At 40.0% G+C, this 18,325-nt stretch overlaps 2 protein-coding genes across 5 annotated transcripts; one reads left to right on the forward strand and one right to left on the reverse strand.

Moving 5' to 3' along the window:
* Positions 1-746: 746 nt before the first annotated feature.
* hormad1 (HORMA domain containing 1) lies at positions 747-8,958 on the reverse strand. 4 transcript variants are annotated; one of them, XM_071470752.1, is made up of 16 exons: positions 8,750-8,956; positions 8,430-8,492; positions 7,623-7,767; positions 7,463-7,526; positions 6,959-6,995; positions 6,816-6,836; positions 6,532-6,558; positions 6,337-6,404; positions 5,534-5,685; positions 4,769-4,926; positions 4,468-4,530; positions 3,974-4,034; positions 2,947-2,999; positions 2,226-2,309; positions 1,671-1,721; positions 748-1,212 (listed from the first exon to the last, which is right to left on the reverse strand). In XM_071470752.1, exons 2-16 carry the CDS (start codon positions 8,460-8,462, stop codon positions 1,117-1,119), a joined length of 1,113 nt encoding a protein of 370 aa, XP_071326853.1. In that variant the 5' UTR covers positions 8,463-8,492; positions 8,750-8,956; the 3' UTR covers positions 748-1,116. The 4 variants fall into 4 exon arrangements, with proteins under 4 accessions (XP_071326856.1, XP_071326853.1, XP_071326854.1 ...); XM_071470753.1 differs by having other exon boundaries at positions 8,653-8,956; XM_071470751.1 differs by having other exon boundaries at positions 8,602-8,956.
* A 234-nt stretch (positions 8,959-9,192) lies between these two features.
* Positions 9,193-17,499, forward strand: ensab (endosulfine alpha b). Its single transcript, XM_071470757.1, has 3 exons — positions 9,193-9,394; positions 12,140-12,262; positions 13,700-17,499. Exons 1-3 carry the CDS (start codon positions 9,338-9,340, stop codon positions 13,868-13,870), a joined length of 351 nt encoding a protein of 116 aa, XP_071326858.1. The 5' UTR covers positions 9,193-9,337; the 3' UTR covers positions 13,871-17,499.
* The last annotated feature ends 826 nt before the right edge of the window (positions 17,500-18,325 follow it).

Here is an 18,325-nt window from a genome sequence, read left to right on the forward strand (position 1 = left end):
TACTAAAAATGTAGAAATGGACTCCTGCAGCAGAGTTGCGATACTAAATGTGTGTCGTTGTTGGTAGGCGTTGAAGAAAGCTTAAACTATCTGCACAATACTTATACAACCTGGGCAAGGTTCCTTATCGCCTGCTTACATCTAATAAAAATGTGACTCATAAGATCCTGGCACGCACCACAGCATTCTCATGGTATGACTGTAGTCTCTGCACGCTGCTCTTTTTATACCCCCACCAGTGTTTCAGTGTATACAGCAGTATAAAGCAAGACTGGAACAGATGGTCTCTATCATCCATTTGGTCCATTTATGAAATGATGCCCTGGATACTTGACCTCTCTGCTTACTAACACAGTTCACTAGACAATTACTTTTTTTTTTTTTAATCATGTGCAGACATTTATAATTTAAATGATAAAATAAAAACACATCCACTTTTACAAGCATTTATCTGCCCAAATAAGTTAACCAAACACAAGTTTCCTTCCAACTCTGCCTGACTTAATTACATGACAACCTGCCTGCTGTTGCTCCTTATAAGGCAACAACTTTATTGTCCATTAGATTTGTATGAAATTGAAATTTGTCTCTGACAACCTGGTAACACAGAAAAACATAAATATATAAAATACACAAAATACACAAAAATAGATAATCAGCAGCAGTGCACATGGGTTTTGTGTGTGTGGTGTATAAGTCTCATTATAAATCAATCTGTATAACCAAGTGTCACATAAACTAACCTCACTGAAAACACAGATGACACTGGAGGATGCAGTTTCATTATTTATTTTATTCAAGTTTTCAGTCCTGCTTCATACACATGAACAGAATGGTAAAACAAACATAACCATTCAAAGGCAAAACAAACACTGTTTTGTAAATTAGTATTCCAACTTCAGAGGTGACTTCTACTGAATTGCAGCAACATATTTTAGATCTGTAATTCATTCAAATAAACCATACGCTGATAGTTGTGTCACAACTTCAAAATGCTGCTGAGATGTTTTCAAAAACAAGTGGAAACCCACACAACTACATAACTTGTATATGTGTGAAAAAACATTGGTGTAAATCAATACAGCGGTGCTGCTGTGTTTGCAGTGGCGTGTGAGTTCAATAGCGCTCTTTGGGCTCACTGAATTTGCGTTTCTTCTTAGGCGCTGAGGTGGAAGGTGTTTCCTGGCTGCTGGGGATGTCATATGGAGAAACCTGAAAACACCAAGTCGACAAAAGTCAACCACCGTGCTCTATATGACTCTGCTGACTCTGTGAAACCAAAGTGATGAGCGCTGACTCATCTGTGAAACAAACAGGGTTCCTACGCATTTTCCTATCTCTGACATACGTGTTTTTTATGTGAAATTAGAGACGTTTCATCACCCTAAAACAAAAGTGGTGAACATTTTTCCACCCACAGTTTAAGTTTTAACTGTTGAGCACTGTTTAGGATGTTAGACTTACTAATACAGTTTTTAAACTTATTCGACACACATACAAATATGGCATATTTAATGAAGGGATCCAAGGTTTCCAAGCGCATACTGTTGGTCCTCTTGAATAATATGCCAAGTAACAAGCACTCTATCATTTACTAGCTTCATTTCCAACTTTATGTTCACATGAAATTATTTATATTAAGTTAGGATCAGATAAGAAAAGTTTCACACCATTTTGTTTTTCATAGGTGTTGGCTTGTTGTCCACAGTGAGGTTTGTCTCCTGCCGGCACACATGCACAATCATGCGCACGCACACACACACACACACACACACACACACACACACACACACACACACACACACACACACACACACACACACACACACACACACACAAGATATCAGGCTTATACCACTGATAAAATAACATGTAACTCTTCTTACTCTTAGGCTGTTAATACTGCAAACTCAGAAGAGCATTATGGGTACAATCTGGCTATCTCACTGCTCAGTCACAGAAAAATTATTAATAATTATAAATTATAAACTATTTTGTTGATTGGTTAATTGACAAATCAAAGAGACTTAATCACAGAGCAAATAACTTTCATAAAAACTGTAAACTGATTATAGCACCAGTGCATGGAAACACGGTTTTTCAGGCTGAAGGGGTTTCAGGTTGTCCATCTGTAACAGTGCATATCCAGTTGTAACAGTGTACGTCTAGCTATAACAGTGTACAGAACAAAGTGGTAGCTATTGAGCTTTAAGTGCTTGACTGACCGTAGTAGACTTGATGATCCGTCCACTTCTGGTCCTCTTCAGGCCCACCTCCATGTCAGAGGTCCTCTTCACCAGAGTGTCGATCTGAGAGGGGACAGATGGTCCATGATGCCCCTAGCCCAACGTGCACTCGAAATGGCTTTCTTGGTTTTATGTTTGCACAGAGCCTATAATTGTTCTGCGAGTTTCTCACTGCTAATAAACCCTTCATATATATATATATATATATATATATATATATATATATTTTTTTTTTTTTTTTTTTTTATTTCTGATTTTTCTGTTAAAATAATGGTGGCACCTTGTGTTGAAAGATTTAAAGATTTTCTTTATATTTCAATTATCTCTCTGCTTCCACCATGTAACAATCGAATGCAGTAAATTTTTCAAAATATTTTCTGCTCTTGAAAAGAATGAATCAATCCCCAGTTTGCCCAGATTTAAAATGACAGAAAAAATGTCTTACACATCTTAACAAAAGTATTATTGTTTTTTTATACTTTTTTACCACATGGTGTGTCTACTTGCTGTTAATTAGGAAAAGCTTCTCCCTTGCTTTTGCTTTCATTCCTCACCACCAATTTCCACTTAACAATAATGACACAAGCTAATAGGATTAGTGAATTTTAACGTGTAAGTCTTGCCCTCTGCAGCTTCAAACGATCTCACACACCACATACTCACAGAGTGCTGTGGTTAGTGTATCTAAGGTCACACCTACCTCTGTAACTTCTTCACAACTCTCCATCTTCTCATGACAGCTCATTTGGATTTCTTTAAAAAAAAAAAAAGAAACAAATATACATTTAATCTTTTTCTGGATCACAAAGAGATCTGTAAGTGTAACAGTAAATTTGAAGGCTTTTTAAGAGAAATAAATCTTGAGAATTTCTCTGTTTAATAAATAAAATATCATGAAATCATCATGAATCTGAGGCCTACAGTTAATATACTTTATGTTTTGAGGGACTGATGATGGCCCCACTTATACAGGTCACTCTAAGGCTAGGTCCACACTACTACCTTTTTATTTTAAAACGCATCTCTTTTGCTACGTTTTCACCTCCAGTCCATACTGCTCTGGAGTTTTCGACACCAGAAAATGGAGCGTTTTGGAAACACTGCTGGCTCTGTTTTAGTTTGAAAATTCCAGGGTTGCGTTGTAGTCTTGACGGGCAAAAACAAGACCTTTGGAAACGATGACACAGTCACAGTCATTCCCTGATTGGGTCTTAACAGCCTCTACTACTCAGTAGTGAAAGAAACATGAGTAATGAATTACAAGTGTGAATGATCTTATTGTGTTTGCTAGAAGCTGTTTTGCAGTTAAATTCTTCACGTTAACGCTACAACTGCCTTTGCTGTTCCTCGTTCGTAATATTTTCTGTAACTACACCGTCTCCGCGAATGGTCCTGTCGGTATGCGTTTTCAGGTGTGTTAGTATGGATGCAGATCGTTTCTGACACGGAGCTAAAGCGATCATCTGGACGGAGATCGATTTCATTTTAAAACAAGAATGTAGTAGTGTGAATGTAGACTAAGATTACTATGACCTAATGCTTCCAGCAATTCAAGCTTGTAGTGATGTTTAAGAAGAAAACATGAAGAAAACAATCTTATCTCCTAAAAACCTGCAGTTATTTTTTTACAATATGGAGACATTTCAGTGACAAACAAGCACAAACCGAACTGTGGTAAAGTTATGTACTCAGGCGAAGTGAAATGGGTGGTGGGGAGGGGGATTTACCAGTGTTATCCAAGTTTGTGTTCTCAGTGTCAGGCTTCTCCACGTCTTCAATCACATGGGTCTAAAGATTAAAACACATTATCTGAACACCAGGATTGAACAATGTCAACACAATGACCACAACAACAAACAGCTTTTGATAAAACAGGCTGACTCACACGCCTGACCTGCGACCTCGCTTGCCTGTGCAACATTTGACCGTTTCAAAAAACATGTTGAACACCAAACTGAGCACATTCATACTTGACACATTTAATAAATCTGAGGAACATGTCTGTGAGATGTCTGAAAACTATGATGAATAACAGAATAAATAAGACCGTGACCTTAAAGATGTTTATTCCAACAAGCAGAAATAACGAGGTGTAATACTGGAGATTTGATTATAAATTGATTTATAGTAATATACTATAGAGTAAGACAATACCACAACTGCTACTTGTTGCCCCGCTGAGAGTCACCAAGTTTTATGTCTCAGCTGTTTGTGTGCTGACCTGTGAAAGGACGCCATCCTCCTCCATCTTCAGGACCCACTTCTCCGTCACACTCTCCTCCACCTACAGACATTTAGCAACATGCTGTCCATTAAAAATCAGCTCCCAGAGATGCTGACTTGTTGATTAGGAGACAAAAGTCCATTAAATACAGTGCATATTATCTAATTTTTTATTTGAAGGAGGTGAATATGCAGAATAAGAGGGAGTTAAAATGCTCTAACATAGTTATTAGAGCAGATAAAAAGACTTTCATGATGCCTTTTTCTATCCCTCTGTCTCATGCTTTGTTTTTCTTCACCTGCTCCAGTCTCTGTCTCTCTGTAGCCATGTCCAACTTCAGAGTGTGGAAGGGGGTGGCCACTTCACCCATGGTCAGTTTGACTGGCTCCCTATCAAACTCCATGATGTCGCCTTCAGCCTCCTTGAAGCCGGGCGGCTGGTAGTCCTGAGGGGTGACTAGAAAACAATCAAACAGACAAACACATTGTTAGACAGTTTTTACATTAAGCTTCAAAAGCAAATGTCACTACTCAGAAACATAAAAAAAATTGGATCATGCAGAAATTTCATATCCAGTAAACAGAGGCAGATAACTGCACAGCTAAATTTTTGACTAACGCAGGTGGACATGTTTTGGGTAAAATCTACACCTTAACGTAGCACCACACTGAGATTTAAACAAAAATCTAAAACTCATTTGGACACTGTGCAAATATAAATATCTTTAAATTTTGTGTCAGACGTGCATTTCTGCATTCTGCAATTTTATTGTCTATTTCTGAAGCTGATTTCCCCACCTGCCCTGACAAAACTGCCCTTATACAAGACACTGAATCTGTAGTTACAGCTTAATGTCTAAAATGTGACACAAACGCATTTAAGCTTTGATCAAAGCTGCAGCACGTGTAGTTTGAAGTTGTACAGCTCATAACACTGAGTTTAACAAGTCTAATCGTTGAAATATGAAATTTGCTAAGCTTCTAAACCTTTTTCCCCATTCTAATCTATCCTCCACTGGTTAACATGTAATCATGGTCAGATTCCTTGTGTTTGCGCACACTACCATCATCATAGTAGGCCAGCTTCATGTTGAGGCAGACATTGTCGGGCAGAGGGCCAAGGTTCTGCATCAGAGTGTAGAGCTTCCTCACCAGCAGGATGCTCGCCTTCTTCGTGTTGCCGCATGCCATCGTTGACACCTTGTTGTTGTTGTTGCTGGTAGAGAAAGGAAGCCCAGTGAAAAACCCCACCCCATTCTGTGTTCATACCTCTTCTATGGTACAGCAAGGTGGAATAAAGGCGCAACATTCCTGCCGTGAACAGGCTGTGTAAAAGTCGTCACTGAGCCCACTCTGGCTTTTAGCACTATTAAGTGCTGCTGTAGCATAGTGTTGCATATTTTACCTTTTCAAGCCATGCAGTACATTTTATGACAATGTTTAAGCTTCCAAACACACTACATCAAATACATCAATTTGACATCTGTGTGAATCTATATTAACTGATGAACAATCATTTTGTTCCATATGATGCGTGTTATTGCATCATATGGAACAAAATGATTGTCATGAAAATAGCATATTGGATTTAATTGTTTCACTCCAATCTAAGTCTGATGTAGCTCAGTTAAACTCAGTTAAAGTTTTGGTCCAAGAAGATATTGAATGCATAAAATTGTTCCATATACCTTTTTCACACTTTGAATTTATGGAATACTGGGCTGTTCAAAGGCTTAATTCGTGTATTCACTGAGTCACACACACACACAAAGTTTTGAATAAAGTTACTTTCTGTCATGTGAGTGTAAAGCCAACTTGATGATTCATACGTGTTATCTTAACTGTCAGGCATGGAAAAAAATCCCACCTCTCAAAGTCCATCTGCGCTCCATTTGCAGTGTACTGGATCCTAAACTGGTAGAACTCTGTCACTTTCTAAAGGACAAGACATGACAGGTGCTGTACATGAGATACACAATAATCACATACACACCTATTGATCTGTACAGTAGCTTAATGGTATTAAATATCACCAATGGTAGGAAGAACACTTGCACATTACCTGGGGGTTCTCTGGGTCAGTGTAGATCTAAAAGAAAAGGGCCAAACAGATAAAACATCAGCACCATGAATATTCCTGGATTTCTTTAAGGTCTTATAGGAAAAAAAACCTAATTCTGTAAGTACTTTCAACTATCGAGTTACAGTTACGGACCCCAGTGTTTGCCTGCTTATCTCTTCGCTAATGTAACTTTCCCAAGCATACTCCTCACCCTGATGTGTTCATCTCAATTAAACATTCAAAAGGACCAAACGCAGGAAATAAAAGATTAGCAAAATACTCACAGACATAATAACTGTGCGGAGCTGGTGGGAAAAACATAAGAATAATTTTGACCACGTTAGTTACTGTGAGACACAAGACAAAAAATATGGCTCAACCAGGTGTACATTATAAATCTTCTCACTGTTGGAAAAGGTTGACTTACAAATTTCTTCTGGATAGCCTCAAAGCATCCTTGCATCCTGGAAGAATAAAAAAAAAAAACATACACATAACGAACATAATGAAATTATACTAATAGAATTAATGCTGTAATTTTTATTAAGATGGATTATTAGATAATAAGAAAGACTTATTTAACAATAGCATTGGTATTTTTTTTCTTTCTTTCTTTATTCCTTTCCTAGCAACTGCTCAGTGTAGAATCACAATGCATCCTTTATTCTTATTGTTATTCTTAAGAGCTACATTTTTCATAGTCATGAGTCACAACAATCTTATGACATATTGTTACACTAAAAACAGTATTTTCCCATTAAAGTATTTGGTAAAAAATATTGTTTCTGGATTCTATCACCCACCCCAATCTATGTTATGACTCACTCAGACTTTTGTCCATTAATTATGTCCAAAAAGTTAGAAGACATTCAAATTTTTGCTTTAGTGATTAACAGCTTTGGCCAGCAAGTGTCAAGTTGTTGTGATTTACCACTGAACAATCTGACTGGCACCAGGACAGCTGCGCTCCTCTCTAAGGATCATCACTTTCTGCTCTGTGGGAGGCAAAAAAGGAAGTAAGAATCTTCTTTGTAAATATTTCTGAATGGTAAATGATATGCAATCAAGTAAGCTTCCATGGATAATCTAACCTTCAACATATTTGCTCCCGTAGGCTTTCTCTGGGAAAAGGCCACGAAGGTATGTAATGCCAGACACTGCTATGGCCAGAAGCTTCTTTATAACAACCAAGGACTGCTGCTCTGAGAGAACCTGATTGGGCAACAGCTGAGTGTCCTGCATGGGTGAAACAAATTAATCACAAGTGAGTGCAGCATGCTCATCACAGTTAAAACAAAAACTAGAAATATAGGCAGCCGACAGCTGCAGCCTTGCTTTGAATAAGCAAGGCTGCAAAATATTACATAACATATTAAACACTAATTTCAATAAAAATATGCCAATTTCTACACATGATGTAATATAGTATCTCTAAAGTCTAGGATAAATAAAAAATGTAAGCACAATATTTTATACTAATAATTCTTTGTAAAAAAAAATATTTGTGTTGATCACCCTTTTATGAAATGAAGTTGTGGTAGATTTTATAAAGCTTTCAGAAATTAGTAATTTGCTAAATATTAAATAAGTACTGGTGTCAAGCACCCAGTTTTTAATGATAAATTCCTGTGAGACATACACACAGTAAGTGGTCTCAACTGGAGCTAGGGTGAATATATGGGGATCATATATTTTATGAGGAAGCTTTCCAATTAATAGAGAAGTATAATGTAGCATACAAATTTAAATTGTAGTACATGGGAAAATGTACTCAATCTAGTAACAATAACTTATAAATAAGGAGAAAACTTTGCATAACATAGACAGACTAATTTTGTCCTTGCACTGGCTAACCAGCTAGCAAATGTAATTAGCCAGTCATGTTGAATCCATTTTACCTGTGAAGTTCTCACTTGCTGTACACATGCCATAGTTTTGGTTAAAAAACCACAAATAAGGAGCTGCAAAGAACACAAGACAAACGCTGTGAGGACCAAGTGGCCAACAACATTGTTTAGCTAGTTTAGCACTTTTGCATTACTGTACGACTGCAAAATGCCAATAATTTACCCTTTGTGTTGTTCCTGGCCTAGTATCTGTTATCAGCGAGCTTGTACTTACATGGCAACAACAAAAGTATATTTCACGGAAAACAACAACACAGTACAACCCTTTTTAAAAAGCTCTGAAGGTAAGCTAGGTGCTCACTTAAACCAACCTTTCCCGCTAATTGTTTGATTGACAGGGCAGCAACAGTCACCGACAAGTAGCCAATCACAGAGCGGCTAGCTTTTCTTGAGTGCACTGCAAAAGGATAAAATTAATGAGGATGACTGCCGATCCTGTCGTTAAACAGGTTTTGGTCAGTTTCCTCACTTATATAGCGCAGTGTTCATTAACTGTTGCACTGATTATACATCTTTTGTGTTGTTCAGGTGATTTGTGTTGATGCAGTGCGGCCCCGCATCGCCCCCCGCCCCCTATTCTCAATTTTGTAAAATCATTGGACGACGGGGTGTCAATCAAAGAGAGTGATCCCATTAACGGCATATCATTGGCTCTTTGCGGACCAATACTGCTCTTCTATTGGTTACTGTATATGTCAATCACAATGGGTACGCCCGCTCCCTCCCAACCTCCCTCTAGTGATGATGTCACATCTCGTTACGCCATTTTTGTTGGGGAGCAGTCGTGTTCAGAAAAGAGGGATTAGATACAGCACAGGTACAGAAAACGGCTCCTCGTACATTCACCTCTTTGAGGCGCCTGGCAAACGGGACACTTGCTTGTCCACCACACTCACACAATGTCGTCAGAAAACCTGGACTCGGACACTCAGGTGGACTACGAGGACGAAAAACAGGTGGGTTTCTGACTGCTGTCTTGGATGTTGTTGGCTAACCACCGAGCTTGCTAGCAAGAAGTGGCTAACACCAGCTAGCACAAGTGAAGTGTTTGCAACAAGCTCAGCGCTGCACCAAGGCAAGGGAGGACTCTTGGAAGACCCGTAGAGCTACGAAAGGCTGTGCAGTAGGCTGGAAATGTCTTTTATCGGCACTGTCACAGCATACAGAGCACCTTGCCAGTGTGTCACTTTGTTTTGTCTCTTGCCTTGTGTCATTGGCTGGCGAGCCCACAGCAGCTCGGGCCTCATTGGTCTGTCCTGGAGGGGGGTCTCAAAACGTGTCATGGAGTGGCGATGGTCTCCAAATAAAGGCATAACCTGGTGGTTTCACTCGGTGCAGTGTGGACACCTGCACTTGAAACGCAAACTGAACACTTTCCCCCTGAATAGCACACGTGTTAAGATTCCTGAAGGACTTGTCCTAACAGTGACAGCAAATCCTGATAGTGACAACAAATGCTGTATGGCCTAGACCACCATAAAGATGTGCACATAGTTCCAACACCCGGATCAAGGCTTTATCATATTGTGTTATTTGTTGACATTGGTATGGGTCGGATTTGTTTTGAACAGCTTTAAACGTATATTTGTACTGCTCAAGTTTGTGAATGTATTACCAGCAACTGAGCCAACAGAAGAGAAGAATGATAAATCGAATAAGTACAAGACCTTTTTTGGTGAAGATAATTCAATCACAATATCTATGATGTGCAAAAAATGAATTTAGGAAGATAAATGACTTAGTAGTTGATTTGTTTTGTTAATTTAGACATTTGAAATACAGTAACATTCAATAAATGATCAGAATTGATACAGTGCTCGATTGGCTGCACAGCAGGTTGGCTGTTTCAAATTCAGACTTATGTTGACAAATCTGTTGGTTTCTATGCATAATCTTGGATGAGTGCACATACCTCTAGTCATAAATTTGCAGTGAGTGGTAACTATGTGAAGTACTTTGAAAGACACTGCATTTTTTGACATAGTTACTGACAAACTTAAATCACTCAAAAACAATTACAATGTAAAATATGCACCACACCAAACCCACCGACTCCAAATCATGGCACTGCTTAAATCCAAATAAGTTTAATTCAGTTTTCCGTCAGTATTGCAAAGTTGTAAAGATACTAAATGTGTCATGAAGATTTGTTTGAAAATGCTTTGCATATCAACATTCTTTCATTGATTTAGCATATTGAATACTTTCACCCTCTGTACATATAGTGCAGCTTTAATGAGGCACAGGAACAAGCAACTACAGTATATCTATATGTCTATCTATATAACTTTGAACCTCCCTAAGGGGATTTTTACACTTCTGCAAAACAGTTTAAAACTGTTGCAGAGGTTGCACAAAGAATGTGTTGTTGGCTTTGCAGTTTCCCCTGCATTGGGGCCGAATATAGTACCTCATAAATTTCTCGTCATGGACCCAAGTGAATCAGCACACTCAGTGCCACACGTCCCCCCCACCCCCACCCCTCCTCAGGGAATCTGTTCATCGGCTTCTGTGTCCTGAGTCACATTTTATCCCTGCCCCAGCAAGCTTTGCTGGCTGAGTGCTATATCTTGTCTGCATAGTGGAAGTAGGTCTGTGCTGTGTGCTGCTTGCTCCAGGTCTACGTGCAGGGAGTGTATAAATGGCCTTTGGAGTTTGTGTATAATAGTCCTACATGCACTTTACGCCTACTGTTTCCTGAGTTAGTTTCAACATGCGTTCAAAACACTTGATTCACACTATGTACACAAAAGGTGTGCCGTGGCCCAAATTACTGTCCTGAATATATACACCTGACAAGGACTTGAATGACAGGTATCTGACCAGTTTGGCCAGTGTTCATCAATGGCAACAGTACAAATACTTGTATTGTCTAAACAAACTGCCATCTCAGGCTTCAGTAACCCTTGTCCTGGTGTCATAACAACCAGAAAGTGTTGTCAAGTTATTGTTTCTTCACCTTAATTCCCAGAATGTTTCTAAAAAAAACACATAAGGACAGAAACAATGAATTCACATTAACACGGGATCATGAGAGTTACTGTAAACATTGTTATGTATGGAAGCCATATCCCCACAAGAGACAGGAGACATGTCTATGTTAACTGAAAATAACAGTGTAATTTAGCAATAAACAACACTGATTGCTTGACCTGCTTAAAGGGTAGTCCTCTAATGTGGAATACTTTATTGCTTTGTAATCATAATTTAACATGAGTAATTCATTGACTAGGTTTTAGATGTTAAATCAGTTTAAGCCTCTAAAAATCCTTTAGACCTCTTTTTTATATTTGTATTTGTATCGCTGTCCTTCTCTTGAATTATTTCCTCTAAGGCATGATGGTGACAGTAGAGGCTGCAATAGAAGAACATTCATGCTATGACTCATATCATGAAGTAGCTTCAGTTCCCACTAGCCATTGTCATAGTTCTTAGCCCATTTCACAGCAGAGAGTTTTTCAAGAGTAGTTTTAGCATATTAGCAGAGAGAAGCGGCCCTGGGCTCCACAGTTGACTGTACTGCAGGAATTCTGGTGTTTTTATTTTTTTTGTAGAGCTAGCAGCATTTTTGGAATTGTAGGGTGACTGTCAATGAGTACCTGTCAGATAACCAGCTGTTCCACATAACCAGTTCTGCTCAAACTTTTCTGAAGATGTACCAAAGCCAGACTGTTTATGACAGTTTGTTCTTGTCTCCACAGGACTCCCAGGAGAAGAATGCAAACCCGGTGAAGGCGGAGGAGGCCAAGCTGAAGGCCAAGTACCCTGGCCTGGGCCAGAAGCCTGGCGGTTCAGACTTCCTCATGAAGAGACTACAGAAAGGGGTAAGTGACCATGGTTGGAGATGAGAGCAGTTCAGAGACAAGGTTGTGTGTCATTAAAAATCATTTGTAGATTTGATACCCAAAGCAGCCCTGTGTCTGTCCACAAACCTCTGAACCCCTCCCTGCTCATACATACCTGAGACCTCTAAACAAAAATTTCAAAAATGTTTCAGCTCTGGACCAGGTGATGTTTGCACTGCAATCAGTCAAGCTCCAATGCATTACTGTCACTTAAAAATTCAATTGCAAAACTTAAAACAAAGCTGCAGGCTACATACCTTGCATTTCTTTTCCCATTTCCTGTGAATTGTCTTGTATTTTTCTTAATCCTGCAGGTAACTGACCTCATGTAGGCAGCATATTGTGATGTTTCTGGCTTGTAGAAAATGTTTTAGTCATCGAAAACATGACTTATAAACATTAGGTCCCTCACAACCATGGGTTTCTACTGAGCTGCCATTTTGTTGTCCATGCAACAATCCTACAGTGCTAAATCCATTGAAGCAGAGGGGGGAAAAAATTTTCTCTACGACCCAACCTCAATAGACCAGAATGCCAATGGAGCCACATTCATGCATGTGAAATACAACAGCCTGTGTGATGGACTGGTTCTCATTTGTAATGTGAACAACAGGGAAGAACACACAAAAGCATCACTCTCTCCACTCTCACTTTTCCTCGACTGTTGCTCTCTCCACCTACGCCTACTGTATATGCTACAGAGAACTTCCACCTCTGGAGACTGTTGAAAGTCCTTCTGGGAAATCACTGACTAGGAGTAGGAGTAGCCGAGGCAGGCTGCAGGGAAAGCCAAAAAGTAAATTGTAGCACTTCATCATAAGATAACTCCCAGAGAATGATGATATCGAGTACAGTTAGGGAATCTGAGAGTGGACTACCTTTTTTGGTGATTGAATCAGCGCAATGCAAAAGTCAAACCCAAATTCATCTTTTAGTGATCTTTTTTCCCCACATTTTATCTTAATACTCTCACTGTAATAATTCTTCATGTCCATACTCTATCCATATAAGTTCTGGTCAAAAATGCATTTCAGGAAATTTCACACTAAATTGCTAATTGTTAGAGGCACATGCTGGCTGCTATTACATAATTGCAGAGGATTACATGTGCATGCGTGTTAGTGGCACCGAGCACAAGAAACATGGAAAAGGCCTGATTCAGACTGCTGAAGCACAATAAGCACTCTGGATTTTGTCCTCCATCTCTTGCACTGGGACCCATTAGAAAAGGTCCTCCACAGGGAGAGTATGAACAGGAGGAACAGTTATGTTGACCAGTAACTCTTTCAGTGTTCACATAACTGCATGTGATTATTGTTTTGACAAAAACCCCAGCCTTCTGTCTTCGCTTAAGTGAAATCAGTAAGCAGCATGCCTCTAACACTGTGAGCACCTCTCATCTTTCTTCTCTCACAGCAAAAGTACTTCGACTCGGGCGACTACAACATGGCCAAGGCCAAGATGAAGAACAAGCAGCTTCCTGTGGCGGGGCCCGACAAGAACCTGGTGACCGGCGACCACATTCCCACGCCGCAGGACCTGCCCCAGAGGAAGTCCTCCTTGGTGACAAGCAAGCTAGCCGGCTAGCCTTCATCATCCCAGAAGCACCCTCACCCCTTCCCTCCCTGAGGCTCAGGGCAAAGGTCCCTCCTCCTCACCTGTGTCCCCGATATGTCAACCCCTTCCACTCCCCTCTCTTCCCTCTCCATCCCCAGATACCACTGGCTTTAACATATCGGGCAGAGTTGTATAAGTTAAATCTCCATTTGCTTGTATGTGGGTGGGGCGGGGTGGGAGGGATGGAGGTTTAGGCGGCCCGCGAGGTCGCAGCCTTCTCTGGCTTCCCACCACGCACAGCTCTGCCCCCCTGTGCACTCTGCTCTACCGCCTCCCTTATGTCTTGGTTTTTCGGTGTTCCAAGATGCATCACAGTAGGTGTGTGTCATCAGGCAGGGGTTGGGTGGGGTGAGTTAATGCACTTTGTATTCTGTATAGTATGTTTTGTTCTTTTTTTGCATCCTGAATGACACCAAAATAATGTGTGTGAGGGAGTTAGGAACCATGATTGCAGTGTGTTCTTTGGTTTTTATGTTCCCTTCCTATGCTGGTGGCTGGCTTTGGCGGGAGGGCTGGAAGTTGTCTGTGAATAATTGCTTGCATACCAAATCTGTGAGGGGCAGCTGCCTAGATTAAGAGTTGTTTAGCATTCACTGACACCATATTGGGAAATGAAGGGGGGGGGGGGTGAAAGGAAGCATCCTTTCATCTCCTTCGGTCACCTTTTGTCGAACAAAACCAGAGGTCATCTGCTACAGCTCAGCCAAACAGGGAGTTGAAATGTCACTTTTTTTTCTCTCTCTGCTTACGTTGCTTTAATTCTTGACTCCCTTTGCTCCTGTTCTCTTGAAATATGCTGCATGATTGTAACATGGAACAAAAAAGAAATTTATCATGTTTTTACCAGGAGTGGGGCATCTGCTTAATGATAGGACGCATCAAAACAAACATGAAGCCCTGAAATGTCCACAGTCACACTTCCTTCCTTCCTTCCTTCCTTTCCTTTTTGCTGTCCTGACAATCCATGTACACACACTCTTGTTTGTGGCCCAGAGCAAGAGCCAGCTGAGTATATCCTTGTATAATTTTTAAAGGCTGGGAACCCTGCCAATCTCTGAGTTCATTCTTAGTTTGGTTGCTGTTGAGTTGCATCAAGATGTGTGTTTACTATGAGTCTAAAAGATTTGTGGGGGGACTGAAGCACCCTGCATAGAGTATATGCTTCGCTAAATAATAGTCCCATCAAGCACATCATTTGTGATAAGCTCAGCGCTTTAAGGACTGGACCAGCTAGCATGCCTGAGAGAAGCGGTAGTGCTAAATCGACTCACTTGGGATTACAACCTGGGATTTCTGGCTTGGAAATTCTGTGCTTCACCAACTGAGCCAAATTCCACACTGCAGCTATCCGGCTCAGAGAATGTGGATACACGTCTTTCCGATGTGTCAGTACCATCTAATCAGCTGGCTCACATTGTGTTGTTATGAGGTAGACTGCAGACCAAGCCGGTCTGGCTCACACTGTGTGTGCACCTCATGAAGATATGAACAGTGATGTGACCACCAACAACACATCTCACTTAGCTGTCGTCTTTAAAACACAGGTCCAAACACCGCTGAAAGCTAGCATTTCAGTGTCACATGTGAACACATGTAAGTCTGTGATGATAGCCCGTCACAGAAGCCACATTAAAAAGACAAAACTAACCAAGATCATATCCCTCATAGTCATGTCCAACAATGTCACGTGTTTAAAAATAGCTTTCAGACAAATGGGAATGACTTGTTCTTGCTGCTTGTTAAAGCTAAAAAAGGCCGTAGATTTATCATTTTCTGTGGGAGATTGTTTTCTCCATGTTTTAATACTTTCAGATTGTATATCACAGTCAGAAGTAGTAGTTCTCTTGACATCTTGCTCTCTTTGGCAATTCACATTGTGAAACACTAACTTATGTAAAAGATTACTACTACTTTAGTTAGCTGGAACATAGACCTACTTCTGCTACCAGCACCCCTTAGAACAGTGTTTTATCCTCCCAAACTGACACACTACACAGACTGATCTGTGTCAGAGGTGGTAAGCAGCAGGTGACCTGTTAACCACAGGTGTCAGTCCAGCTCCCGACATCATCATCGCAGGCTTAAAGTGGGACGCCGCGTGCCTGCAGGATGTGCTCACTCTTAACACTTGGCAAAGGAGAGAGATTTTATAACACATGGTGAGGGGGCAAAGTGTGAGAGAGCGTGCTGCGGTCAAGTCCCACCTGTCAATGTGGTTCTGCCTCCCAAACAAGTCAATGGAGCGATCACCAAATCTGCAGACTTGGACTGCATGCTGTCCACATTATTTAGGAATCTAAACTGGATGCCAACGCTCACTGAGAATTAGCCTCCTTGTATAATACTGCTTCAGGGAACCTTCTCAAGTGCACACTCCACCATGTAGGCTAGGCAATTAGGGTGCATGCACCATCACATTCTAAACCTCATTTGTTTTTCATTGAGACTTTTTAATGTGTCAAATTTGCAGTGGGTGAAAGAGAACTGACTTGTATGTATGTGCTTCTGGTGTTGTATGAATGCACTGCTTTTCACTGTTCCAGCCATTGTAAATAGACTTCAACAGGAAGGGATTTTTGTGTTTCTTTCCCACCTGCTTTTCACTCTTCATTAGCCTGAGCTATTTCTGATTCAATGGTTCCTCTCCTTTCAGTTTAACACTACTTCTGCTCTATCTTAGTGTATTGCAGAGACTATGTGAATCTGTATCATATGAAAATATGTGTAAATGCTGCTGATTCAGTCAAAGACAAATCCAAGAGATGATAACCCTGTAAAGAACACCTGTCCTCTTGATTCTACCAGTCCAACTCTCTTCCTCCCACCCGAATATCTCTGTTGCAGAGTCCTGCAGCTCCTGTGGTAAAGTCGATTCAGTTTCAGACTGTGGAAAACTTCAATGCAAATTCTACCACAAAATTTTAAAGGTGCATTATTGAATTTGATACAGCTTTTGTTCTGGCTTAAAATCCAAGTCTGGAACGCTTCATGTCACTTTGATTGACAAGAACAGAAGATTTAGCATCATATTATGTTTAAAAGCCCACAGTTTCCTGTTTGAACAAGTTTGTTGAAAGAGATGGGTTAATAAGCTACAACATGTTCTATGAAACGACAGTGGACAGGGGTTCTTGAATGCTACTTTATGTTCGGCTTTGCACGGAGCAGTTCAACGAGAGGAAAATAGCAGGGTATGTTTCAAACCCAACACACAGGGTGTCTCTCGTTCAGCTATGTTAAACACGTGCCAGAATGTATAAAGAAATGACAGGCTGTGTGCTCTGAAGTACTTTTGTGCTGCTTTTACCTTAATCTGTTTTCTTGTTGTTTTGCAAGTAAATGTTTCTTTTTTTTTCTTGTGTTCTCTTATTGCATAATTAGTATATTTGATCCTGGCCCATAATGACTGCAGGGAAATCAGAGGCACCCTTGCTTCCAAGAAAAAAATAAGGGTTTACATGTAAAAGAGGATGACTGGAGAACACAGGAATGATTTTAACAATTCAGAAAGTACAGGAGTACTTGGAATGTTTCAGATGTGTGGGAGTAGGTGAAAGGATTTTTGTCAGTATTTGAAATAAACTTTTACATTAATAACATTTCCTTGTTGTTTTTTTCCATCCCAGTTGTAGTTTCTTGTACAACTGACGTGTGTGTTGGTGAACCTATGCGGAGACCCCTTGTGCACAGGGAATGAAATTAAAAAAGGTTGAAGTGTGAAACATTAAATCTTGGCAGTCAACATGCTGGAGGCACTGACAGGGTGTATAACCTCCTACTGACCACAAGGGGTCAGCACAGTCCTTCATTTCCAACGTGGCCCTGTGTCGACAAAATTCCGGAAATTTCCAACAAAATCTGGAAATTTTTAGCTTGTGTGGACGGGAGCCTCAGTCGAAAATGTTTCACACCGGCGTGACAACAACTCTGTTGCTCTAAGACTAGTGGAAGTGTGTTAATGTATATGCGTAAATGTTTTATGTGCTAATGTGCAAGACATGGGGGATATATCTATAAGTGACGTCCCCCTTTCTGCCATTTACTGCAGTAAATAAATTACAGGGTCAGCCAGGATTTCTTTTTCTTTATTAGTGGAGGATAGGATCAGCGTCAGTGTGATAAAATAATTTATTAGTCATTTATCAAAATGTAAACAGATCGAATGACTACTTGTGCCACTACAATGCAACACAACTGCACTTTTATTGACAAAAACTCATGGTGTAAAGGTGAATTACTTTAAACTTTACATTAAAAATATAGATTAAACAGCTATATAATTATGATTGTTGTTATTATTTTGAAAGCCTTTGTTATTAGTAGAAATTATTCACCTTATATTGTTGCATTTATATTTATATTGTATATTTTGTATATCATAGGATATATTTTTACATTTTTTGTATAGAGTATATATTATATTAT

Source organism: Trachinotus anak, unplaced genomic scaffold (assembly GCF_046630095.1).
Source record: "Trachinotus anak isolate AG129_WGS33_773 ecotype Australia unplaced genomic scaffold, CSIRO_AGI_Tana_v1 ptg000032l, whole genome shotgun sequence".
Lineage (NCBI taxonomy): Eukaryota > Metazoa > Chordata > Actinopteri > Carangiformes > Carangidae > Trachinotus > Trachinotus anak.

Bases quoted from the DNA above. Each gene is read 5' to 3' on its own strand.
- ensab (XM_071470757.1), top strand. From the start codon at position 9,338: ATGTCGTCAGAAAACCTGGACTCGGACACTCAGGTGGACTACGAGGAC. The intron at 9,395-12,139 runs GTGGGTTTCTGA...TTGTCTCCACAG, and splicing joins ACTACGAGGACGAAAAACAG to GACTCCCAGGAGAAGAATGC. The intron at 12,263-13,699 runs GTAAGTGACCAT...CTTCTCTCACAG, and splicing joins TGAAGAGACTACAGAAAGGG to CAAAAGTACTTCGACTCGGG.
- hormad1 (XM_071470752.1), bottom strand. From the start codon at position 8,462: ATGGCATGTGTACAGCAAGTGAGAACTTCACAG. The intron at 7,768-8,429 runs GTAAAATGGATT...TCACCCATGCAG, and splicing joins AGCAAGTGAGAACTTCACAG to GACACTCAGCTGTTGCCCAA. The intron at 5,686-6,336 runs GTGGGATTTTTT...TTTCTCTACCAG, and splicing joins GCGCAGATGGACTTTGAGAG to CAACAACAACAACAAGGTGT.